General features: G+C 47.0%; 1 protein-coding gene across 1 annotated transcript in view; it reads right to left on the bottom strand.

Moving 5' to 3' along the window:
- Positions 1–283: 283 nt before the first annotated feature.
- The window catches only part of LOC144946127 (uncharacterized), a 55045-nt gene continuing 27524 nt past the window's right edge, over positions 284–27804 (bottom strand). Inside the window, exons 15-31 of the mRNA XM_078874891.1 lie at positions 25244–25288; positions 22771–22806; positions 19872–19907; positions 19572–19628; positions 18805–18876; positions 17287–17358; positions 15601–15636; positions 13586–13666; positions 12806–12859; positions 11276–11329; positions 10611–10673; positions 9840–9902; positions 8534–8650; positions 7218–7295; positions 5854–5907; positions 2430–2478; positions 284–820 (exon numbers count right to left, since the gene is read on the bottom strand). Of these exons, the coding sequence (XP_078731017.1) occupies positions 486–820; positions 2430–2478; positions 5854–5907; positions 7218–7295; positions 8534–8650; positions 9840–9902; positions 10611–10673; positions 11276–11329; positions 12806–12859; positions 13586–13666; positions 15601–15636; positions 17287–17358; positions 18805–18876; positions 19572–19628; positions 19872–19907; positions 22771–22806; positions 25244–25288 (1302 nt within the window). The 3' untranslated portion in view covers positions 284–485. The remainder of the gene's footprint in view (positions 821–2429; positions 2479–5853; positions 5908–7217; positions 7296–8533; positions 8651–9839; positions 9903–10610; positions 10674–11275; positions 11330–12805; positions 12860–13585; positions 13667–15600; positions 15637–17286; positions 17359–18804; positions 18877–19571; positions 19629–19871; positions 19908–22770; positions 22807–25243; positions 25289–27804) is intronic.

Below are 27804 nucleotides of genomic sequence, written 5' to 3'. Positions count from 1 at the left end.
CTCCAGCGAGTGGAGGCTCTTCTCGTGGCAGCGGATTGCAAGGTAAATCGGCTCCAGTGATAAATGTCAGAGTTGCACCTTTACCTGTGCAAACGTTTACTCGGAATTTAATATTTTTTTGCCGTCAAATGTTTTGTTCAATATTGTTTTTTTATGTTTACTGCAATGGTCCCCAAACTTGCTCGGAATTTGCTCAGAACTTATTCTCATAAAAGAAAAACCTGCACTGAGGGTTGTGTTCCGCTCACTCTCGTGCCCGCACGGAATTGACGGGAGAGTGAAATCGATCAATGACGTCAACAACAACGGCATCGACATCAACGACATCAACAACAGCAACCACCGTAGTGGAAGTCATTGCGATCGTGGCGATGACGCTCATCGTGAATCGCAGGGGGTGACGAAATGTGCTGGTGTCGATTCGTTGCGAATTAAGTGGTCTGACCACAGTGGATGATCGGCCGATTTAGTTTAAATTAAATCAATTAATGAGATGTGTTGTGTGTGCTGTGTGTGTGTTTCGTGTATGTGTGCCATGTGTTGTGTGTGCTGTGTGTGTGCTCCGTGTTTGCATGCCATGTGTTGTGTATGCTGTGTGTGTGTTGTGTGCGCTGTGTGTGTGCTGTGTGAGCTGTGTGTGTGTGTGCTGTATGTGCGTGTGTGTGCTGTGTGTGTGCTGTGTACGCTGTGTGTGTGCTGTGTGCTGTGTGTGCTGTGTGCTGTGTGTGTGCTGTGCGTGCGTGCTGTGTGTGAGCTGTGTGTGCTGTGTGCGCTGTGTGAGCGACAGGGGAACGGGAAGAGCGCCACTCACCTCCGCAAGCTGAAATCACAACAGAGAACAGAAGAAGAAGAATGGCGTCAACATTCAGGCAGATACCGTTTGTCGCGACCACGAGTCAGAGTGAACTCGTTACTCAGATGAGCGTTGGGGCCACGCTCATCTCCTGTCAATAGCCCCGTGCCAGCGGTGGAAATTCCACATTTCCATAGTGGGGAGATTCTCTAACATAGGACAACGCCAGATGGGTTCATGATGGTCCGAGTCAACTCCGAGATGACATCAACGGAGAAGATGGAGCTATGAGATCAGACGGTATGCAATGTGGGATTGTGACATCGTAGGATTGTGTGGGATGGTAAGCAACGGCTTGGGGGAGGCCTTCATCCAGCAGTGGATTGGCCAGTACTGACGATGATTATGATCATGATGATGACGATATGTACACAATTGGATTAAACGTGAACTTGGGTTCCACTACCGAGTGACGAGGCAGCAAGCCTTGGGAAGGTCGTGTGATGCACGGTTACTATATGAGAACAAATAAAAAAGCAACTCCAATGAAAACGTAGATCTATGGTTGAGCAGGAAAGGCGCTGCTGCCTTTGTGCGATAAAAGTGATGAGGAATCACACGCGGACGGAACAAGCCACAGACAGAGACACGGAGAGAGAAGGCTCGCATGCTGGGAATCAAAAGGCCGTATTCACGCAATGAGCTTATTGTTTCTTGCTGATCACATTTAAATTGAAGCAATCTCCGAGTATCTCTCGCCTCAGACGGGAGTCGGGCAACGCTCATCTCCGTTGCCGATGCGTGAAACCGGCGGTGGGAAATTCCACTTTGCTCGGTGGAAACAGCCGCTGACGATGTTCCAAACCGGTTACAAACATTTACCAAGTGCTTGGTGGGATTACGGGTGAACTTGGCGTTTTAAACGTGCTTGGTCATAGCCAACATGGCGTATTCCAGCTCAAATCGTTTTGATTTGATTTGCCGTTCGACAAACACCGCATGAAGGGCACAGAGATCATTTAGATAATGTTGATGTGATCTATCTCCACGTAATAAGCCACTTCGTTGAGCTATCATTTGTGGCCAGGTCGCTTCTGAAAAATAAGCTAATAAGCTCTGCTGGGCTTTACCTGGTAACATAAAAAATAGTTTAGTTCTATTTGTATATTTTGTGTAAGTGGTTTGTTTACCTTTCCTATACCTTTCACTCCCGTCGTGTTTGAATACAGTTTGTTGTTGTAACGTTCTGACCCGGTGCCCCTACTGGACATCTGTGAAAAAATGGCTTCAGAGCTCATCGGATTCCTCCGGTCTAAATAAATATCGCGATTCTGAGAGAATGCGTTTTCACCTTCGCGTGGTGGGGACAAGAGGCCAATCTGAATTGACTTTGGGAAGTATTTCCTGATAGAATTTCTCCTCCCCCCCCATCTCCGTTTCATTACAGAGTGACGTCAGCAGCGGCGCACGGTTCACAAATAAACGTCAGCGGTGGGCCGACGGGATTTCATTAAAAAAAAAAGCGAAAAACGGTCGCCCGCGATGCGATCGCCGCCCATCTTGAGACCCACGGTCACCGCCGCCTCTGCTGTCTTGCGAGCGGGCAAATGAATTCCGTGCGTCTGTCGACACTCACCGCAATGCTTGCCCATCTCCTGGCGAATAAAATCTCGAATTGCCAATTCCTGGGAGAAGAGAGACGAGAGAGAGAGAGAGAGAGGAGACAAGGGATTTATTATCAAATGCTGTCCGGATTCTTGAAAAAACGGGTGGAGCTGGTGTCACGGTTTAATGTTTTGTACAATTTTGGCTTTGTTCGCATGCCCTCCTCCTACGTTTCCCATCTCGTGTCGGCGAAATGAATCCCCTTTGCTCTGTCGTTGTTACAATGGGTTTTTGTTGTTGTTGTTTTCCTGTGGGTTTAATATCTATAAACGAAACACAGCTCAAAGCGTAAATCCCATCCTCTTGCTCAAACGGGCGTTGGGATGGTGCTCATCTCCACGGGAGTGGGGGAGTGGTGGGGGGCACGGGTGGCGTGGGTTACTCGGAACCTCCGGGATCGGTGTGCGGTGAGGTTCGCCACCCCGAGCGAGCAAGCCCACGCAGAGACGGTGTTACCATTCCGTCAGTGCCGTCTCGTTACGGCACGCATTCCGCGTTCGGATTTCCTGCCTCGTACACTCTCGTCCGTCTCGTTTTCACCGCCCGTCTCGTTTGTTGTACGTTGGGGCTTCTTTGGGCGTCTGACTGTGCGCCAATCGATCTTCCTGTCTATGTCTGGATCGTCGATATGTATATCCGCCTCACTCGTGTCGGTCTGGCTTTTGTTGGCTTCTTTGACTGGTGTCAATTCAAAGTTCTGCGGCTTAGCCGCTCGCAAATGACACCCATCAAGATATCCATCCGTGCAACCCTCGGGCAACACTTCACCATCATTTGACACGTTCTCATCTGCATGGCTGTGTGTGTGCGCTCCGCTTTAATACGCGAGGTTAACATTTTAAGGTCACGCGTCTGCGACAGAGCGGAAGACATCCCGCAACGCGGACCGTCACACAAAATAAACATCTTATTGCGAGACAGCAACCTTCCACCGGATTGACGGTCAGCAGCATGCTGGACTTGTAACCCAGAAGTCGCCGGGTTCAATCTCCCGGCGCGGCAGATTAAGCGATGGCACACGTTTCTTAAAACCGCCCACCTCACCCCTCCCGCCTCTGTCCACCCAGTGGTGTTCGCTTTTAAGTTACGTCGCTTGTGGTGGGGGCCACCTCTTCCAAGACATCCCTGGCCAGCGTGAAAGAGTAGGCCAAATATCCTTTCGAGGCTGGCCTCTGGAGCTCTCTCAAATAATCAGAGGCCCTTCTGCCAACAGTGCTGCGAGCAAAAAAAATATATAGCTGGGCTGCACTTTTAACTTTACCTTGCAATCATGAAAACACATCGGCCTGGTTCAACAAACGAGTCGAACGAGCGTCAGTTTTGGTGGCCATAAGCCATCGGTTGAAATTCCACATTCTTTTAGCGATGGCCAGGCTCGATGAAGGATGACCGCTGTTGACTTTCTCCAGAGTGGTGGAACTCCCATTTGATCAAGTCAAGAGGCAAGAATGATGCCTGCATGTACGTTGAACTTCTTTCGCACCGTACGTAGCCAACCGTGCTAACCGGAGGTGCGGATGGATGAAGACGATTGGCTGAGCTGAGTCGACCCAAGGCCGGGATTTGGATCTTGTGACCTTTCCATGGCGAGTTGAGTGCCCTAACCGCAGAGCCACCGGGTAGAGTTTCCCCCTGTCTGGGTTGGACCCGGACAGTTGCTAGGGAATCGGCATCTTCGTTCGGGTGGCATCAGGAACTGATTTGTACCAAGATCTGCTGGCGGTATTGTTTTGCCGCACAGTTTTCGGAAAAGACTGAGTGCTGACTGAGAGACATGTCCCGGGTTTGGTTTGCGGAGAAGGTTGGCAAGCGTGGCACCAAGCCAGATGAACCACTGCTGCTAGGCCATCAACGAGTCAGCCGCACGGCGGTCCAATAAGCTTGCCAACCTTCTCGCGGGTCACAATGCTATTCAAGAATTATGATTTTGTTGTGTCTGAGTTTTAGCCATCTAATTTTTATCGTTAATATATTTTTATTCTCTCTCTCTCTCTATTGTTTGCACAATTTAATTGAATTCGCTCGGAACAGCTGTAATATTGGAATATAAATTTGAAAATATTTTGCACAAATTGTAAACCACTGATTCACAGGCACACGCACGACTCAATGCACGTAGTATATGCATAATCACGAGCTTGGCAATGTAGCTGCATTCAACCAGTTGGTGCGTCTTTGCGTGCCTCACAATTACGACCCGGGGGAAAACTTGACACCTTGTTTCATAAACAAATACCACTGGGAGTAGTCACACAGGTCAAATTAATGTCAATGTTCGTTCATTGTCTAGCTGATTAAATATCTCCCACGTAGACGAAAAGGTCACCACCGGCAGTGCTAATTTAAGATAGACTTTTAGTCGCGGTTTACTCAACGGCTACCTGTGGAATGTTGGACAAGTCTCGAGTCTGTGGACGAGGTCAATAGCATTTAGTCATTCATCAGCCCACCGGTGTGTTGTGGGTTCTGTGGGTTTACTAATTGGCACGATTGTGTTTACGTGACAAACCTTACTTATTGGCGGTGTCGGGTGGTGGGGGGTTAACGACACATTTAAAATAAAAATCCTTTATTATGAATTACATTGGTTGCAAAAGCCTACGTGTTAAACTGATCATTTATTTATTATCAGGTTGACTCAGCCCATCGTCCTCCCTTCAGCGTCCACATAAAGTGAGTAACACTTTTGGTGAGAAGTCAGCAGAGGGTTGGAATACGGAGGGAGACAAATTGCCCCCCCCCACACAGGAATGTGGAATTTTCAAAATTGGCTCGGAACCTCCCACATTAACATTGATTCAAATGTGAATTTTTATTTTTATTATTAAAGTCTTACACCAAGTGACTTTTTACTTATTTTTACCAGGTAAGGCCCCACTGAACTCCTTTTCAGAAGCGACCTGACCTATCATTGTGTGGGAAATTTATATCAGCCAAAAGCACGTTTCTAAATGTGGAGGGAAAACCCAGAGGACTTGGAGAAAAATGAACATAGCTAACTTCATTGAACTATATTTGTATTTTAACAGGTAAGACCCACTGAGCAATATATAGCTCTTTTTCAGAAGCGACCTGGACACAAATGATAGCCCAACGAAGTGTCTTATCATATGGAAATGTACAGCAGCCGAATAATCTAAATGCACACTTCTAAATGTGGAGGTAAAAACCGGAGGACCCGGAGAAACATCCATGCAACCACTGGAAGAACATGCAAACTCCCAATATGCAGCAGGCATCAGGGTCGGGATCGAACCGACGATCTCCCGTATATCAGGCGAGGTAGTTTACATCTCGCCACCGTGATACACATCTCATCACCGTGATACATTATGAAGCTTTAGGCCTGAAGCCTTGGGTCTATCCTAGTTGGCAGCCCAGACATGAGCACTCACGTTTAGCCCAGCGTCACCCTTGTCCCCCTTCGAGCCGTCCACTCCAAAATCTCCCTGCAAACGGCCACAATTCTCAGGGTTAAAATAGTGAAGTGACGGAGTGACAAAACACAAAATGGACTTGGATTTATAAGGCAATATTACTACGCAACTTTTTATTTACCAGGTTAGGCCCCTTGAGCTATTAAGCTCTTTTTCACAAGTGACTTTAGTCACAAATGAAAGCTCAACAAAGGGGCCTTATCATGTGGAAACGCAAAGACGCCAAATACTCTAATACTGTGGTGCAGCAGTTTGCACACAAAGCTGAGCACCTGAGTTTGACTCCCTGCAACGGCTAACCAAATATGAGAGGTGAGGGGAAATCTGAACTGGTCCTGGAACCCTCGTCGCTAACCCACGCTGGCGATCGCCACTAAGCGGCGGTGACGTCACCGCTGTGCTTGTGCCAGGCTAAGTGCACTTTGAGGCCACGTGAAGTGTCAATGACTCGCTGACATGAGGTCAACAGACAGACCCAGGTGCTGTACGTTAATCGAGATGCCTGGCAGATGTACAAAAAGCGTGTTCCCCACTGTGCCACCTTGCTGTGTTTTAGCCGCCTAGCATTCCACCCAATATTTTCAGTATCGCCTTTCTGCCTACCACTACCAGCCTCCCACACAGTAGCCGATCTGGACACCACTGGTACCAGTCATCGGCGATTCCAATCTGCTCCAAATCCTCCTATAACACATCAGTCCATCTATATTCTGGCCTGTGCCGCACCTGTTTAGCCCCTCTACCTGGCGGGGAATGCAGGCTACAAGACCCAGGCAATGCAGCCTTGCTTGCCGGAGGAGCTCACTGATAATGGGGACTGTGTCCAGATTTTTTAAGGATATTTCAAGGCATTGGCAAGGGCAGTATTGTACGGTTAAAAAACGCCAACGACCAACATGGCATGGAGAGGTCTTCATTCAGATACGAATTTACAAAGCGCTGCAAATAATTGTTTTTATTTCCCCGAGAATTTAAAGAAAACTCAAGTCTTCTCGCTAAAGCCGCAGGTTCGTGGCTGCTATATCTAAATTCTGACATCAAGTTGGTAAAACGCGTCAGACACCTTGGCGTTGCCATTGACCAAGAGTTCCCGTTCGCCTTCCACATCTCTCAACTCCGTAGAAGCTCCCTCTTGAGCCCCTGCAACATCTTTCACATTGTCCCTTGCTCATCTCATCTGCCGTCGAGACCCTTATTTATTGCTACACCACATCTCGACTCGATTGCTCTAACTGTTCCTACTGCTGCTGATGAGGACAATGATGATGATGGAAGTCATGATGACAAGGATGATGACGGTGGTGGTAAGATGTTGTACTTACAGGGTCTCCCCTCTCACCAGGAACTCCAGGGACACCACGAGGGCCACTAATTCCCTGTCCAGCCGGACCCCGATCACCCTACACACACACAAAGACAAAGAACACCCATATTGACAGATATATGGTTGGGGGCAAGTGCTTTTAGCGAGCACTTGTGAAGGCCGGCACGGCACACTAGGGGGTGGTGCGGCCAATACCACGTCTCACCACCTCGGTCGATGTTTACACACCGCACCAGACACTCATTTAAGGCTGAGTTGAGCTAGGGGAGGTTCAGAACCGATGTAGATATTCCCAACTGATGTTAGTTGTGAGTGGGAATTGAGGAAACATAAAAGCCCTCATTAATACTGGAGTTAAAGTTGTGATTTTGGGAGTGAACGAAAACTGTGTGCTCTGCAAATTCTAAATGATTCTTATTAATATCCATATGTTTAAAGTTTTGGGTTCGGCCACCAAAGTAGTCTTTCACACCAAGATTCTTGTCATGTATCCCTCCACAAACCCGACAAGATTGTCACGTTTACAAAGATGTCATTTATACGCGACCAATGTGTCAGAGATTGAGTGAGGTGCATCAGCTGGCTCTGCATTAGCTGACTCCTAAATACCCGCAGTGCTTTTACCAGTCGGCTACTGCAGAGTCATCTGATGCAACCTCACTCGGTGTCCACCACCTGAAGAAGCTCAACGCTGTTTGAGAGACACGTAGTCGCATCGCTGGCGGCGAGATGTTAACTACCTCGCCAGGTATGCGCGAGTTCGTGGATTCGATCCCGACCCTGACGCCCATATATTTTGAGTTTGCATATTCTACCCGTGGTCGCGTGGATTTTTCTCAGGGTCCTCGGGATTTTCCCCTCCACATTTAAAAACAAGTGTTTAGAGTATTTGGTCGTGATACATTTCCACGTGATAAGCCACTTCGTTGAGCTATCATGTGTGGCCAGGTCGCTTCTGAAAAATAGCTCCATAGCTCAGTGGGCCTTGAACTGGTGGTTTGGTGGTAAATCTAATCAGGAAAGTTCTTACGTCACCAGCGAGGAGCATGACTTTTAAAAATTTATTCAACACCCTGGCCCACTGTGAAAAAAGAACATGTTTGGAAATGTGACAATCTTGTTGGGTGGTGGGCACTAAACTACCGCCACGCAGCCGAACCAAAAATTATTGCATTGTCCACAAAAACCTACATTTTTAACTACTGCCATTATTATCTCATGACATAGCGCCGACTGTACGATTGGGATAAGATTATGGAAAGAAATGACTTGCTGCTGCTGATGATGATGTCACTGTGCGTTGGGGCTTATTACCTTCTGGCCTTGAATGCCTTCAAGGCCACGGAGCCCAGGAGGCCCAGGAGGGCCAGATGGGCCAGTTTGTCCCTCCGAACCCTTTGGCCCAGGTGCCCCAGACATGCCGATGATACCCTGGCGATCAGAAACAATATAACATACAAAACTAAGACAAAGATCCCCCAGCATAGCCTTCAGAATGTTGGGATTAAGTGCTGTTAGTGAGCAACTATGAAGGCCGGCAAGGCACACGAGGGGGTGGGTGGCCAGCACCATGCCCGGCCGCCTTTGTCTCCCGAGTGACGACGTTTACACACCGCACCAGGTACTCATTTGAGGCTGAGTCGACTTAGGGGAGGCCCAGGATCGGTTCGGATAATCGTCACCGGTGTTAGCCGTGAGCGGGAATCGAACTCGGGTCATCGGGTTCGTAGCGCAGCACGCTAACCACTACACTACTGCTCCCCACATAGCATATGCGAGCATAAACACAGCACCTTACACGCCTGGACATGTGGCCTCTGTATAACCACTGGTTACCATGTGGGGCAGCGGGGATAATGTGATAAGCCAAGCCCGTTGCTGTACTGCACTTCTATGCTCCCAACGTTCATCAGCAGGCACCGACCAGCATGGTGAAGTATGGTCAAATAACTCCTGTGATCCATGCGGCACGAGGAGGCCCTCACCCACAAGTAGATGGATCCTGCAGTGGACTCTAAACTGGGCAAATCACTCAATTTCTGTAAATCTCAGTCTTTCCTGAAGGAGGATGCTTTCCGAAACGTCCCGATCTTCCTTTTCTCTGAGTGCTACTCACTGCCCCTGTCCTCCATGTACGACCAGGCCTATAACAACCCTTATCACTACCCCAACCCCCATCACCACCCCAACCCCTATCACTACCCCCACCCCCATGACTACCCCTATCACTACCCCAACCCCTATCACTATCCCAACCCCCATAACTACCCCAACCCCCATCACTGCCCCAACCTCTCCTTAACCACTCCCCCCCCCCCCGTTCGCCTCACTGTCACCATAGCCACGCCAACACTGTGAATAACGCCACTCTTTAATGTCAACCACTGTCAGCTAATGTACAATGCTATAATTATTCTAAAACACCTTGAGGCGAGGTGCTTTATAAATCTATGCAAGATAGGACGAGCTCGCCCACGTGTTTTCGGGTTGCACCAAACGTAGGTGTTCGACATTTCACTCCACGAAAACCTCGGCAGAAGAAAGTTCTGTTGATGTTGTCGTTATTATTGTTAACCATGAATATTGTATTTGGTCATTTTACAGGACAAAGGATATTTACACGGTCGCCCTTTTCTCCACGATCGCCCTGCGACCCTTGTGCCCCGTCGCGGCCGCGGTCTCCCTGGAAGGCAGAAAGGAAAAGCAAGTACATTTAGGAGGATTTGAGATATCGTCTTCGGGAATAGGTGAAGGTAACCCAAAACTAGTACCCAAATGCTTCGTGTTAAATTTTTTACAGCATTTTTATTTTGGCTTTAGAAAATAATATTCCAATTGTGCTGTTAGGTCATGAGGTGAAGGAAATTTAATTTGGAAATCCGCAGCGAGCAGTGCATCACCCTGTGTTGTGGAGTGGGCATGCAATGTTGAAATTAGTCCAGAGTTTGCTTGCTTAAAACCAAATGCTGATTATTCACATGAGGGTCATGCCTTTTAATTATCTGCAAACTGTTGTTCGTCAAACTGAAATTGTTGTTGAGTTGGGATGAAAGCAAATTAAGTTGGAACAAAACAACAATAATAATTAGATATTTTTTTTGTGGAGTCATTAGTGGCCAGACTGAAAACATCAACTTTGAGAACCTGGTTCAATCACCGGTGGCTAAAACCTGGAGTCAAACCAAGGGTCTTGGCGGAGATGATCCGTAAGCCATAATGTTTCTTTCTTACGTATTATCATATTCGTATTATTCTTAGTCCTGTTAAAATAAACATAAAAAATTGATATTCGGTCGGTCACCTTGTTTGGCCAAACATACTGTAAAATACGGTATTTGATTTCGCTAGATACTAGAATCGCGTCTTGTAGAATTTAAAACAGAATTTTTACCTTCGCTCCCGGCAATCCTTCCAACCCGGGCTGTCCAGAAGCTCCAGGGATTCCCGATTCCCCCTTTCCGAAAAACACAACACAAACAAATGAATGAATAAAGGAATATAAATGTAATCAACTCGTTCATACGAACGACAATTAGGCACCTCTCCCGCAGCGCCAAAAGGCGTGTGCCTTCACGCTCCACTTAGACTCATTCACTCCACTGCAATAATCCGATAAGTCTAATACACGTTTACCTTCTGACCAGGGTAAGGTCGAAATGCCGGTCCACCTACCTCGTACCGATGGGCTTACATCACCCAAGAGAGGAGGGGGCTGCTTCATGCTTTGCATAATATAGTTGCTTTGCCGAAGTCACTCATCCAATATATTTACAAATCTACTATCTCAAGGACAAATTTCATTAACAAAAAGTTATGGAGACAAAATAAAAAAAAAAATTGTGCAGTCATTGATCGCTGTGAGTTGAGACCATCATCTCGCCGCACTCGAGACGCCGGTTTAATCATGCGCGGCTCAACGCCGGATTCAAACCCAGCATCTCAATGGTTCCGGCATTTCTGAGTGGTGCTTCGACACGCCATTATGAAACCCCCGAGTCACCAGGCCAACAAAAACACTCGACATTTAATTCAGGAGATTTCACAAAACGGTCATACCCTGTCGGCACGTGGTCCAGGGAGTCCCATCCTCCCAGGAAGGCCCGAGTTGCCCTAGGAGAACAAAACAGAGTTCGTTCAAGACCAACAGAGGAGGGTTTGTTTAATGTGCTATGCACATAAAAGCCCAAAACCTCACTAATTTTATACACTTATATTTCTACTGAGGCAGCGTTGTTCACAAGTGTTTGGAGTTGTTAACAGACGGTTTGCGTTCTTTAAAAAAATACAGAGCCATTTAGAAAATGGAATTCCCCGAGGTGCACTGTTAATTAACGATAATAATATACTCAGTTTTATGAAGCGCCTTTCAAATTGGTAATGTCAACAAATCATTCGGCGATGCCGCTGCGTTATGGCAGTGGTGCACAGTCACAGTGAACAAAACTCAACCCCTTCGTCAATAACACCACCTCCGTGTAATTAAGTCTCATTCTTCTTGTCGGACGGCTGCTGATGTCGCTGCAAAGCAACAGCGACAACTTCGCATTCAGGTGGTCAACCCAAACAACTGCCTAAGGAGCAGCGTAGTGCAGCGACGCCGTGACGTCTCCTTCGCATTCGGGGATCGGGGAATCGCGTCGTCACACGCCTTTCCGGTCTCTGTTCTGGATGACCACAAGTCGCACACGACTGGAGAGTTTTTTTAAATTTTATTTTCCATTTGCACATCGGGTGTCCGCATCTGCCATGGTTTGTGCAGTGGATGCGATTTAGGGTGGACGACGAACTTCGTGGAAGATCGACCCCACAGAGATGTTCTGCGCTGGGTCTTTCACAACAAGGGGTTTATTGAGTTCTTTTGGACTCCATTCCGCTCTCCTGACTTTCATCGGGGTTAAATGTGCAAGTACGCAATAGGCAACGTGTTTGGAAATTGCCCTCTGCCATGAAGTAGAGCCACTGCCCAAAACGTAGCCTATTTACTAATTACTTACTTTCATGGCAGTGTTCGATTATAATGTACATTTTTTTTATATTGATAAGAAAAAATGTGGTCACTGATTTTATACTATTCGGTTGAAAGTTGTATGTTTTTTTTTAGTTTCAGCTCTCACCGTTATCTATGGATTATAAGACGCACTTTTTAAAATGTTTAAGTTGTGGGGTGTGTCTCATCGTCTGGTAGGTATCAGTTATAATATTCATCAGCATGATCACCATCAGCATCATGAAAAGTATCTTGATCACCTTCATCAATAACAAAATCATCATCATCACCATAATATTTTTTTGCAAATTCATTAAATAGGTACCACATCATGAGAAAACAATGGCGGTTGTCATAAGGATGTTATATTCCCTGCCATAAGAATGGGGAATTTCTGGCTCAGGACTGGCTTTCTAAGTATTTGCTGCCATTCGCAAGGGGCACAACCCAGTCTCGATTATGACTTTTCAAATTATGACAATAAGGGAATGATCTATTTAGGGGGCGCGTAAAATATTCCCCATAATGCCGTGCTGAAGATTCCTAAAGATGACGAAAAACAGCTACGATGCATTGAGGAGCCTTCGCCCAATACTAACCTTGTCGCCTTTAACTCCATCATCGCCACATTTCCCCTTCACGCCCATGAGGCCCTAGGAAGAGACAAGCGACACAGAGCGTGCAGCCGTCACGTCGAAGCCAGAGCGAATTCACGTACAGGAGCTTGTCCTTGAGATACTGGTCTCATCCAGCGGCGGCAAGGGTACCCTGGCATAACCGGCAGATCACAGCTGGTGGCGTCGATGTCACCGAGCATCGCCATCGCTTCCTTCCTTCTGCCAGATCCCGTAATTGCTGCACGTGTCGATGCCCGACCACCAAGGTCTGCTGTCAGAAGTCTCATCAGCACAGCTGTTGCTATGTTGCATGTACGGACATTGAACTTCTTTTGCACTATACGTCGCCAACCGTGCTAATTGGAGGTGTGGGGGGAGGGAGGACAACAAACTAAACTAATTAAGAAATGAGTTTTCAATATCGTTAGTTCCTTCCCTTGTTACACGATTGACATATCCTCCAAAAATAATTCTAATGGGAGGCATCCCACCATGTGGATTTAGGTCTTTCTCTTGGGGTCGCCAGTTCTCCTGCGGCATCCTGAACGGGAGCGGCCGAGGTTATCGCACCCGCTGGGGGCGCGCGCACGCACGCACACGCACGCACACATGCACACACGCACACGCAAAAACGCGCACACACACGCGCACCCACGGCGCCCCACACTCCGAAAACCACCCGAGTTGCTGTCACCAAGTGCCAGGGCTTCTTTGTCGCAACGCGCCTCCGGCACCTCGCCGACGAGCCTCGCGCGTACTCACCACGTCGCCCTTTGGGCCACGGAAGCCTCGCTCCCCCTTGTCCCCTTTCGTTCCGTTGATGCCGTACTTCCCGTCCTCTCCCTGAGGAAGTAAAGAGGTCAAAGGGGCAGCCCCGCAAGTGCCCGCTCACGTCACTGCTGTCTCGCGAGCCCCGCTGAAGGGGAGCATCTAGGCCTGCTGCTCCACGCCCGCCTGGCACCGCACCCTTCGCGAAAAACTACGAATAAAAACAGGTCCAGGGGCAGCCCTGCAATTGCTTGCTCACTCCACTGCTGGCGGAAGGGTACCCCACAAGGTCAAAACCGGGAGATCATCACGGCCAGTGGCGTTGAAGTCACCGTGCCTCGCCATCGCTTCCTTCCCTCTGCCAGGTCCTGCGATTGCTTCACACGTGCCATGCCTAACACTCCACTGTTTAGGGAGCTCCCTCTAGAGAGTATTTTTTTGGCCTACTCTTCCACTCTGGCCAGACGTTTTGGAAGAGGATCAGGGGGGAGGGGTGGGGGGGTGGGCGGGTGGTACCCAAAATTCGCTCGCATATCACTCGCCACTGATGTCAGCCGTCGCTGGAAAATGAAATCGAGTGGCTGGGTTCAATGGCGCAGTGGACTCACTCCACCGTGCGGTTAGCATCAAAGTGACGGCGATTCGCTGTTCAGATGACCACGGGAGGTGGTGATGATCTCAGCTGGTGTCAGTTGGTGGAAATTCGACATTGCTACGTCGGGGGCGAGTTTATCCATAGCACAATCACCGTTGACTTCGCCAGCAAAGTGGTGCTCTGCTTTATCAATGCCGGAGGGAGGATTGGCCAAGTTAAAGAATGGGAGAGGAAATATTCATTGATTATCATGGTATCACCATCATTAGCATCTTGAGATGCTGTTGCATTTAGATGCTATATAAATGCAAATTGTAATTGCGGTTGAATCAGTGGCATCGTTACCAGTGCACCAATTAATCTCCCCCACAATTTCATGAATTGTCACGATTCGAAGGCATTATTCCATTGGTTAATTAACATTTGCCATTGTGGTGCATGTTTTATTCTATAGTGATGTGGATAGCTATAGTGCTGTGTGAATCTATAGAAGCTACAGGGGTACGAGTCTATGTAATCCATAGTGGTATTATCAAAAAGAAAGTAGAAACGAATTAAATAAAACAAGTTTATTCTTACACGCACATTTCTATGCGTGCATTGTCAGTGTATGAATCTATTTAATTGATTAATTGTTAATATTTCTACGCATTGTTGCCAACATAATTACCATCATCTTGACTTAGAGCTTTCGTGACTGCAGGAATTCATATTCCTGCGTCTATCGGTTAAGTCACGTAGATAGGTTGAAAGAAAATAACAAAAAAATAACAAAAAACTACGACGTTTCGATCGCAACACAAGCGATCATCGTAGTTTTTGTGTTATTTGTTCTTATTTTCTTTGAACCTATCGACATGATCATCGTTATAAACAGCATCCACTGCAGCAGCAGCAGCAGCAGCTTCATATTCGGTATCGTCAGCATCAGCACCTCCAGCAGCAGCATCATGGAAAGCCATACCTAGTCTCAAGACTCAAAGCTGTTGGGCCAATTTCAAATTGTATATTCATGCTGTGTGAGAATAAATCCGAGTTACAGGAGATAACTGACAATTTCTAGATGCTAACAGTGTAATTCCATTTCACACGGTAGCCAGTCACAAATCTACTCCCTGCACTCACTCCTAAAGCCATTAATTTGTGGGAGGCGAGCACACATCGTGTTTCCATCTTTTGAGTGATCCGCCAACGTCACATCTAAATTGATGGTCATGTCACACAGAAATTATTATTTCTTCTCCAGATTAGAAGATGCACTCTTTCAACATTTATTTCAAAGCGAAAGTTGAGTGTGCCTCTGATAACCTGATTGGCGCGCGACCAGATTTGCATAGCGTTATCGACAACTTTTTCCGGAGCTTCATATATTCTGGAGAATAGGGTTATATATATTTATATATTACATTCTTACCGGGTCTCCTGGAAGGCCCACTTCACCCGGCTCACCCTGAAATAAATGAGAAGTGGACAAAAAAAGAACAACTCACATTCTTACAAAACACGTTTCTACAATACCCTTGGTGGATTTTAACCGGTGGTGTAAAATTAAAGTTTTCCCCGTCTCAGCCATTCCATATCTCTCTCTCTCTCAACCAGCTCAAGCCTCTTGTAAACCACGGGACCTCTGCCATTCTGTTCCCAGTCTCATCCATTGGCTGTTATCCCTCGGAGCGGACGACGAATCCAGCCCAAGCTCACTTCACTGTCCCATCAGTCAATGTGACGTCTCTTAACCATATTGACTGTTTAGTATGTTGCCCTTCCACCCGCACCTCCGATGAGCACGGTTGGCAACGTACGATGCAAAAGAAGTTCAACAAACGTACGCAATCAGTTCAACACGTAGCCTTTCGCGACCAGTTTTATCCGTAAGAGGTTTTGTGGGTTATATTGCGTTAATAAAAATGTGACGTCAAACCTGCCACCACCCGACACAGCCAATGAGTAAGGTTTGTCGCGTTTACGATTTGTGGGTTTACTCTCCAACACACCGATGTGCTGCACTATTGACGAATTGCAATGTTTTGTTTACGTGAAAAACCTTACTAATTGGCTGCGTCGGGTGGTGGCGGGATTAACGACACATTTATATTTACGCTATCTAACCCAAAAAACCCTCCATTTTGGACGTGCATATTCGTTGGTTGCTCCCTGATCCAGTGCGCTCCTCTGTCGATGTAATTCAAGGCGCGTATCTCCGCACGCTTCTTGGCACACTTGTCACATTTTGCACCATGGCTTTTGTTCATGAACATGCTTTTTAGACCACACACCATCGCGGGCAATGCCCGCTCACTGAACACTTGATTCTTCTTCTGGCACTTATTTTTTATCATAAAATTGCGTTTCACAAAAGCACCTGCTCTCACTTGCTTCTTAAATTTCATCATTTTATTCCGAACAAACACGACTGCGGTCGTCCTACAAACGTCTCCATTTGCTTCGCGAAACGTCTCCGCGACTTTTGCTCCGGTCATATCTGTCTCGAGCCCAACTCGCAAAGTTCATCATCAGTCAATTCTCCTGGAGTTCACTTCAACTGGCCGTTCTCATGAATCATTACGTGGGGGCTGTGTGACCGCACATCAGAGTAATGCGGAGTGGATGACTAAGCAGTACGTTGAATGTCTTTCGCGCTGCACGTAGCCAATAATGGGAGGTGTGGCGGAAGGACAACAAACAAAAAGCAATTCTAATGTAGTTTAACACGTAGGCTTTCGCGACGAATATTATTCATAATAAGGGTTTGGGTTCTAAAGTAATTCGTTTCAAATCGAGATTTAAAAGTACATAGCTCTGGTGGCTTACTAATATCTAACGGAAGTGCGTTCCAGACGGCCGCAGAAGCGCATCTCAAAGTGCCTTTGTTCAATGGTTTGCCAAAAGCCGCCACTGCGAAAATCACCGGAGTTCGCGCGATGGTTTAAGCTCCTAGACGAGCTCAGCAAGGTATCGTGGTTCATTTTGTGGCAGGCACTTTGTGTGTGTAATGGAAGCTAATGGGGCTCGGCGAGCAATGGACGGACACGGTCGGACGTTCTCTATGCAGAGGGCTGCTCCAGCCACCCGACGGGAATACAAAGTAGGCAGCTCTCACCTTCTCTCCCAGTGGGCCCCTAGGTCCGGCAATTCCCACTGACCCCTGTAGACCCAGTTCCCCTTTGTCACCCTGTAAAGGTGTAGCAATAAAGACAGAGATAGACAGAAGGGTAGGGGGGGTGAGATGGCAGTGATGAGTTACGAATTCAGATTTAGCAGGAGTCAGAGAGGGGCTCCACATGCGGTGCTGGTGGTAGGCGTGAGTTTTAGACAGCACGCACACGTGGGTAATACGCATTAATGCGTTATGCAAAAAAATAACCCATCAGCATTTCATCGAAGAACTGCATTGTGGTCCTATTTTCTTAGGTCGCCATGGGAATAAATTTGATGAAATGTGGCCGACAGGCATGGATACAAGCCAACTAAAACGAATACTTCTGGTGCATCAAACAAATAAAGACGGTTTAGCTTACAGCAGACATTAAAGATCCCGCGACATTACACAAAAAAAGACTAGGAGGCCATGTGCGCCAGAATTACACTCACAATGTAATTACTGCACAGCAAAAACCTTGTTAATTCGACACATGGGGCTGTGGCCTTGCCGGATTATCCAATATTCCAAATTATGTCCAACGGTACTCCCCAGTGCCTCCTGCCCCAATTAGAAAAATAATCACAATTAGTTTGCAAAACTTTTCACACCGCATACGCATCGACACACACCCTGCATACATTCTATCCTAAACTTTGGATTTGTCTCACAGACTCAGGGTTTTATACTTCAGCCCCTTTCTGTTACTTCTTGATGGAGGTGGAGACGGCATTTCTGAGAGGGTTGGCGGTAACAGAGTGCACACACAAGGGACAGTCCAAAACGATCGGTCTGCACTGACGCTCACCACGATCGCCACGCTCACCACGCTCACCACACTCACCACTCTCACCACGCTCACCATGCTCACCACGCTCGCCACGCTCACCACGATCACCACTGTCACCACACTCACCACGCTCACCACACTCACCACTCTCACCACGCTGACCACGCTCACCACACTCACCACACTCACCACTCTCACCACACTGACCACGCTCACCACGCTCACCACTCTCACCACGCTCACCACACTCACCACGCTCACCACACTCACCACACTCAGTCCACTCACCACGCTCGCCACGCTCTCCACGCTCCCCACGCTCGCCACGCTCCCCACGCTCACCACTCTCACCACGCTCACCACGCTCACCACGCTCGCCACGCTCACCACGCTCACCACGCTCACCACGCTCACCAAAATTGTGTATTTCTGCGATTCGTGTTTTGTGTTGTACGAAAAGCGCGTTAAGATGCCGTGGTAGTTAGGTGTCCGATAACTAAAAATCCCGATCCTCAAGTCCTGACCCCAAGTGTCTGCCCCTACAGGATATCTGTGAAAAAGAGCTTGATAGTTAGTTGAACATCCATAATCGAGGATTATGAGCTTGGTCGCGTAAATATAAATGTGTCGTTAAACCAGCCAGTATAAATAAATACAAATTCGGATTCCGATTCTGGCTCCACGTTTACCTTCTGCCCTGGCATCCCAGAGTCACCTTTCAATCCCATCTCTCCATCCAGCCCCTTGAAGCCACGTTCACCCTGCGTTCACACACACATTGCGATTGACACACGCACAGATACGCAAGGGCACGTTGCAGTGGGTAGATCCTGGCTGCCACTTATGACGAGTCCTCCAGGAGATAAGTATTTAGGGCAGCGGTTCTCAGCCTGTTTGGTATAGCGGCCTCCCAATCGCCTCTACCCCATCAAACTCCTAAAAGCCAATTATTACTAAGATCGTTCATGCTTCGAGTACGTGCAGTGTTAGCAAGGCACTTATTTCATGTCATCAACACAACGTGATGCTGATTTTCACCGTTGCCACTTTCAAAATGTATCCTGCACGGTATTCATGCCAATGTGTGCATTCCCCCAGAAAAGATTAAAAATCGCCGATTTAAAGAGAGTGTGTCTGTGTGTGTGTGGGTTAGCGCGCTGCGCTACAAACCTGGCGACCCGGGTTCGAATTCTGGTCATGGCCAACACCAGTGATGATTATCTGAACCGGTCTTGGGCCTCCCCTAGGTTGACTCAGCCTCAAATAAATACCTGGTGTGGTGCTTAAATATTGCCACTGGGGAGACAAAGGTGTGATGCTGGCCACCCACCCCCTCGTGTGCCGTTGCCGGCCTTCATAGGTGCTCGCTAACAGCGCTTGCCCCAACAGTCTGTTAAGGCTATATGGGGGGTCTTTGTTTTTGTAGGTTGTGGGTGTCGGTGATGGTCGTGCTCACTGGCTCTCCTTTGTTGCCTCTCGCTCCGGGCAGTCCTTCAACACCCACTGAGTTTCCCTGCACAACAATAATCACGGGGCGAACGAACAGGAAATATAATTGATGAGTATTCAATACATTTTCTTTGTCCGCAACGTTATCAGATTGTGATATCGGTGTCATAACCTGCGACAAACAATCCCTTGTGATCCCTGGAAGTAACGGCCCCAAGCAAGTGGATATCACAGAGATACCTCTGGTTTACACAGTTGGTGATAAGTAAAGTAAAAGATGGAAAAATCAGTTTTAAAAAATCCGTACCTTGTCACCTTTAGTCCCAGGACTTCCAGAGTCACCCTGAAAGAGAATGATGACAAATTTAAACAAAAATGAAACTTCTCTCGATGCGCGTTAGTAAAACGGCCGAACGTTCGCACGGCCAAACATTAGAACGCGCGCCGCCGGTTGCAGAGACGTTCGCCGTTTCGAACCCAGCGGCCACCCTGGTCAATACTACGGGTGTTTCGACCATAAATACTGTGCGCAAGTCTGCTTCACAGCAGACGTCCAAGATCCCGTGTGGCATCGCTCAGAAAGACAGCAGGCCACGTGTGCCGGCGTCACTGTCCACACTTTTAGAATTCCTCGGCAAGTTACCGATCTGGGTAAAATCACAGAAAAACATCATGCCCCTCACCTCTTCAGCCCTCACCAGACCAGGATCTCATCCATTTAGTTTGGTGTACGAGGAGCTTTGAGCTTTGGATCCGTGCCTCGTGAGTTTTCGATGGAAAATTGCGTCCGACCCGTGGCACATGCGCGCGCTATATATTGTGCTTATTTTTAATGTTGTTGTTTAAAAATGTGCTTACATTATAATTTTTGAGAAATCGGCCAAACAACACCAAAGAAGGACTCTCTTGAGATGAAGCCTTGGGACTTTGCTGAGACATTCCAAGAGTAAACTAAATAGTAATAATATTAAACTTGTTTTTATTTAAATGCATGGACACGTTTTCCAACGATAAGAACATTCCCATTGGGCAAGGTATTTTTCATGAAACCGCACAAAGGCCGTTTGCTCCCCATTTCGACACAAACGCCATTTGCCGTTCGTTCGAGAGATACGTTTTGTTAGCAGGCGTTCGGCGATGGCGAGCTGATGCTATTATTGTTTACGCTAGACAAAAACAAATGCCGGTCACCTTTGCTCGAAGCGAAGTGAAATCATCGAATGAAAAGTGGAGAGAGAAAAAGAGAATACTTCAATTACCGGCACTGGAATAGAAAAATTAAAATCGTCAACAAAAAACTCCCCCCCCCCCGCCACTTCTGCATGAATTGATATTGGCTGTGACAATGGCCCATTTGTGTTCCAAATAGCGCCACGCGACAGAGAGGCTAATGTAGCACGACGCCACATAATGGACGTGTCAAGGCACTGGGCTCGCATGGCTTAGAGCATGGGTTTGGTCACCCGTGATGGAAACAATGAAGGAGGTACACACACACACACATTTATATTTTTTGATCTTGCTGCCAGGAAAACGAAAAAAGTAGGAACATTATGTACGCATGCTGAACTTCTTTCACGCCACACGTAGCCAACAGTCGCTAAACGGAGGATTGTGTGATTTCCTACGTTGCGTCCATACTTTTGTGATTTCATTCATATTGGTTGATGAAAAAAGGATGGTAAAAATATATATGACTATCAACAAAATACCTTATTTACAAAGACGCATAACTTAAAAGATTACTCGGGGTTCCCTCGTTCTGTGCACAGTATATACAGCTCACCTGTCACGACGGCAAATTGGTTCCACAAAACCGGCCGTTAAGTGATTTGGTTGTTAAGCGAGCATAGGAAATACACGTTAAAGGCTTCGTTCGTTCTAATAGCATCGAAATGAACCTTTTTCACCCAAAGAACGTATTTTATAATATTTAAACTATGGATATTAATACATAAATATACTAACATTATAAACACACAATATTAAAATAAACACGGTTAATCGATGCATGAATTAATATTTACTGTACCTACAACAGCCCATCTTTAACAGGGGAAAGGTCGGTAAGCGAACACATTGGGCTCTATGGAGGCACTACACTGCTATACACTACACTACTATAGGCTTTACTACTATACACTACACTGTACACTACACTACTATACACTACACTATAGACTACACATTGGGCTCTATGGTGGCACTACACTACTATACACTACACTATACACTACACTACTATACACTACACTATAGACTACACTATACACTACACTACTAAAGACTACAGATTTGGCTCTATGGAGGTTCGTTGTAAAGTGATGAGTCGTGAACAGAGGTGGTCGTTAAGAGGGGTTCTACACTACACTATATACTACACTATACACTACATTGACATTGCTATACACTACACTGCTATAAACGACACTACAATAGACTACACTATACACTACACTACGCATGCTACTATACACTACACTACTAAACACTACACGACTATACACTACACTACTATAGACTACACTATACACTACATTGACATTGCTATACACTACACTACTATAAACTACAGTGCTATACACGACACTATTATAGACTACACTACTATAGACTACATATTGGGCTCTATGGAGGCACTACACTGCTATAGACTACACTACTATACACCATAGGTGGGACAAAGTCATTGTTATGCAAGTCCAAGTCGAGTCGCAAGTCATCAAATTCATGACTCGAGTCTGACTCGAGTCCAAGTCACATGACTCGAGTCCACATCTCATAGGTGGGACAAAGTCATTGTTATGCAAGTCCAAGTCGAGTCGCAAGTCATCAAATTCATGACTCGAGTCTGACTCGAGTCCAAGTCACATGACTCGAGTCCACACCTCTGCTATACACTACACTATACACTACACTGCTATACAAGACACTGCTATACACGACACTACTATAGACTACACTACACTATACACTACACATTTGGCTCTATGGAGGCCCATCGTTAACAGGGGTGGTCGTTCAGTGGGGTTTCTCCAGTACACGCGGCTATGCGGTTGGACGTGGGACGACTCGAAGTCTGTGTCCTGAGCGAGCTCCTCGCGGCACGCAGCTGCCCTGCGCGCTTTCGCTTTGCGTGCCCCCCCCCCCTTATTTTTTTTGGAACACATCTACTGCCACCACACAGCGAATCGGCAACAACATACCTTCGTTCCAATGTCTCCCGAGAGACCAGGGAGACCCTGCGTTGGGACAAGAAACAGTGACATTCATTGTGACGTGAAACTCGTCTCAAGGCGTAACCCCCGAAGAGGGAATAGAAAAGAAATACGGATGACAAATACGCGATGCTTCAGGCAATGGTTCTTCGTCATTGTCGAGCATAGCAGCGAGATCTCCGCGTCGTTCATTTTTCATCTTCTTGGTTCTTTCGGTAAAGTCACGTAGAAGGGAAATAATAAAATAATAAAAATAAAACATAAAAAAATTCAATTCTCACGACGTTTTGGCCACAACGCAAGCAGCCGTCCTCAGGTGAAGAACAGGGCTGTCGGAAAGACAGCGTCTGAATGAACACCACCAAGCTTGGCAGTGTATATTTAAGCTGGGTTAGAGGAGGAGGGAGCCTTGACAAAGGAATTTGCATATCAACAGGAATTTAGCATATTTATGGATTGTGCACAACAGCCAATGCAAGCCAGCGTCACCATTTAAAAAACATTTTTTTAAAAACAATTTATGTTGCCAGCCATCTAAATGTGTTTCATGACCCATTGACGGCTGTCCTTATTTATGCTTCAGAGTCGCGGTCACTTATTGTTATCTGTGAAATATTCGTGCGCGCAATAAATTGCGTTGTCGTCACGATTATTGACGGCTTTGGAAGCGTGCGTTTCGATGATTTGGCTGATGTACATTTCCACACGATGATAAGCCGCTTCGTTTAGCCTTCAACTGTGGCCAGGTCGCTTCTGAAAAAGAGCTACTTAGCTCAGTGGGCCTTACCTGGTAAAATAAAAAAAAATTTTGAAATAGTGGCAAATGTGCTCGTCACACCGACGATAGTTATCCCTGACAGAGCAGGCCTCTGTATGGCAGAGACCACGCATGTGGCTGCTTCCACGCTCAACTAAATGTTACACAACACGACATCATTGTGGAAAATACAATTAACTAAATCAATAATCAATGCCTGCTTAAAATATCCTCCTCTACACGTAATTTGTTTTTTATTTTATTACGTATCCAATGTATTATATAGTTTGGTGTCAAACTAGAACCCATATCTCCGAGTGATGGTCCTGCCCTATACAAATGTTGACCCAATGCTGGCGGTTCGCCAACATTGGTTCAAGGGAGCCTGACCCTGTTAATGAGACCCTGAATGTCGAGACCGGTCCAGAGTACGCTGTTAAAATGATGTACTCCCAGAGGGCCGATGTGGGTGATGGGATCTGTTAGGGGCAGATCTGGGACTGAGGTTTTGTTCTCCGCTGATTGACATTGTGCCCAAAGATCATGCTGATGCTGGCCACCCGGAAGCTGAGTGCCCTTGGGTCTATGTGTATTTTTCTGTCATGGCCTTTGGACGAAAATATCAATAACTAATGCAAAGAATAAAATTGCCGATTTTGACAAAGGTGGTTTCACACGAACCAAAACGAACGTGGTGGGAAGGTTGCGGAACAATGACACGTATCTGCTCACATTAGACATTGGAGGAATACACAAACATCGCTTGCATGATAATGCGTGCAGTTAACCAACTTTAAGGGTCACAACCACAAGGCCTCTGTGCTGACAGGGGTCACAGCTTTAAATCAAGCAACCAATGAACATTTCCTCTCAATTTCGGACTTGGGGTTCCACTAAAACCATCCTCAGAAAGGACTCTTACCGGTCCACTTACATAAACAATAACAATGTATCAAATGTAAAATTATTAATGTTGTCAATCCACCGCTGGATGAAGGTCTCCCCATGCCATTTCGGTTATGTGGGAGGGGAGATGTTAGACCATACTTCACCACGCTGGTAAGTGCGGGTTGGTGAAGGGAGCGACGGGGGTGCCCCAAGAACAGATTTGGGTAATCGCTCGCCACCGAATGTAAGTAATGGCCGAGAATCGAACCCAGACGGCCGGGTTCATCGCTCAGCGCTTGATCCACCGCGCAACTTCCCCCACCCCGAATTCGTTTCGGTGCTGCCTTACAATTTTTTCTGATGCAATATAAAAGCAACGGCTGGTTTGTGGTGCAGTGTGTTTGCTTGGCTGTGCACGTGGTTTCATTTGGTTACATTTTTGGGCAGAGGGAGCAAGCGGCGGTGAAGTGGCGGAAAGCCCCCAAACAGAAGAAGCTCTATGGAGCCACTCTAAGAGAGTACTTGGCCTACTCTTTCACAATGGCCAGACGTCTTGAATGAGGAGGTGGGAGTTACGATCGACTAGTTGTGGTTGTGCCCATGTCTCCTGCTGAGTGGATAGGCGTGCGGGGGGGAGAGCGGGAGGAGGCGGTTGGGGGTATTTTAAGAAACTTCCTCCACTGTTTCAACTGCCGAGCACCGTGAGGATTGCAAGTCCAGCGTGCTGATCGTTGCTTGTCCGACTGGCATCCGATTGGAGCGACACAATTACTCCACAACGCCGGTCATGTGCCAACTGTTGTAAGACGCTCTCACCATGGAACCTTTGGGACCGACTAATCCGGGTCTTCCGTCTTCTCCCTATGGGGGACAAAACACTCACATTGAGGCACGTGTGTACGCAGCTTACGGATTACTTGAACAGCAGCCACGAGCCAGTGGTGGAATCCCACGTTCCCATGCCAGGGGCCACACTTTTCCATGCTTAAGATCTCCTCTGATGATTTACAAAGTGGCAGTAATCTTTTTGCCGCGCCTTCACTCTCAAGCAATTGGATTAATGTATGTCCGTCCGAAACTACTGCAGAGCAGTGCATCGGCCCCATGTTAGAGAATAGCCCATGCAACTGGATATCACGGAAACTGCTTCTCAGATCACTTAAGGTGACCTCTGATGCACTCCAGGCCACTGTCCTTTCCTGCCTGCTCTGCTGCCGAGATATTCGCAGCATTGAAGTCAAAAAGCAACCATTCGAATTCTCAAAGCTGGAATTTTGCCAAAATTGAGAAAGTGAAAAATACATTTTTTTTTTGGACAGTCACTGATGGACTCAGCTGAGACCATGAACTCGCTACAACCTGACAGCCCTGTTTGATCGCAGGTGACGAATGCAGGTTTAAAATCCAGGATCTCAGCAGGGCCCGCTGAATGATTTAGCTCCCGAGTCACCAGGCCACGTCTGTGGTACTTATTTGATTGGCTCTGCATGAGTTGATGATTAGCTAAGCTGACCTGTGACCCGAATAAGAATTAACCACCTTTTGTTCGTGGGTGTCTATTTACCAGTGGCAGTGGCTCAAAAGCCGTGTAATGTAATTCAGAGATCAATGGCGCACTTTGGATGAAATTAAAGTTAAAACAAAACTGCCATTGTTTATTAATGCTCCTATCACAAAGCTGTTGTGTAACACCACTCTTGTTTATTTTTAGTACAATAATTAGATTAATTTCCATCTAAACTTTTATGTCATTATCTTTTCCAAATTTCTGTAATGTTTAATCAAGAGTTTTGTACCATTTTCATTAAAATTTGTCATATTTTCCGTGGCACGTCCTTCCTTCAGCGTAGACAAGCGCGCAGTCACACTCAAATCAGCATTTCGTAACGAACTGTTTAGCTTGAATCAATGTCATACTGAACTTTATTCCATCGCACGTAATTAGCCGGCAAAGGATAATCATTCGATAGGGGGGGAAAGGGAGGACATTATTGGAGAGCATGCTTACTGCGGAATCAGAACACATGGATTGATGGGCTTAAATCCCATCCGATGATTTGTGGCGCGGAGCAACGGAATCAGCTGGCAAGCCCTCGACGGATCGTTACATCGCAGGACCGTGAGAGGCGGCGGCTACGGCTAGGGGAGGCCTTCATCCAGCAGTGGATTTACCGTAGCTCACGATGATGTGTAGTTGATGGCAGAGGTTTTGGATGGGCCCCGTGCACCGTGATCAGAGTGGGCAAGTGAGAGCGTGGACGCAGTCGAGAACCCTTTGTGTTCTTAGGCGTCGATGTGTGTCACGCAGGAGGTTGTGGGGAACGGTGGCGTAGCGGTTACCGCACCGCGCTACGAACTTGGCGACCCGAGTTCAATTCCCGCTCACGGCCACCACCAGTGACGATTATCTGAACCGGTCCTGGGCCTCCCCTAGGTCGACCTAGCCTCAAATCAAAGTACCTGGTGCGGTGTGTAAACCATCGCCACCGGGCGTGGTGCTGGCCCCCCCACCCCCTCGTGTGCCGTGCTGGTCTTCATAGGCGCTCGCTAACCGTACTTGCCCCAACAGTCAGTTAAGGCTACACAGGGGATCTTTGTCTTTGTGAGGGTGAAGGTTGCGATGGGTGGGACACGGTGAGGTGGATGTTGGAGGGCAAGTTACTGAGAGAGGCATTGGAGGAGTAGCTAGTTTCACTCACTTACTAACCAAAATATTGTTTGTATTTTACCAGGTTAGTTCCCTGCTGTGCTGCATAGCTCTGCTTGTTATTTTTTGTGTGGCCAAGGTCAGAAGGCCTAAAAAAAGCAGATGGCGATGAGACTGTGAGATGAAACCTTGGACGTGGAGTGCCAACTGTTGCAACAGACGCGTGATCTTGGCAGGAGGAAGGAAGCGATGGGAATGTTGGGCAATGTCACGACCAGTGACTGGATTAATCTGTTGACGTTTGCTGATTTTGTGACAGGTTTGATCACCGAGTGAGATGGTTGCTATAATACAATTTCCAAATCCGTAATTATTTGAGAATTAAACCCTTAAAAAAAGACACACGCACACTTTTAGTTCTTAATCCTGCCGGTCATGCAAACATCTACTCCTTAATAAAGCTGCATATTACTTGATTCACATTTTAATATATATATATTTTTTATCTGCATAATCTCCGCAGAGTTTGCAGATAAGACCGTTCATTTCCTAAGCTCCGATTTACCACAGGCCCTTCGAATATGGTGCTCCAATTACACGTCAACTCTGTAACTTTCGCGTGGAATTAGCAGCACCACCCCAATTCAGTTTTTTTAATTTGTAGCACTACATTTCAAATTAAAAAAATTGTCTCTCAATATTAAGCGCCTGCCCAATCACGTCCCCAACA

Source organism: Lampetra fluviatilis, chromosome 40 (assembly GCF_964198595.1).
Source record: "Lampetra fluviatilis chromosome 40, kcLamFluv1.1, whole genome shotgun sequence".
Lineage (NCBI taxonomy): Eukaryota > Metazoa > Chordata > Hyperoartia > Petromyzontiformes > Petromyzontidae > Lampetra > Lampetra fluviatilis.
The sequence above is the reverse complement of the archived record's forward strand: the minus strand, read 5'-3'. Positions and strand labels throughout refer to the sequence as shown.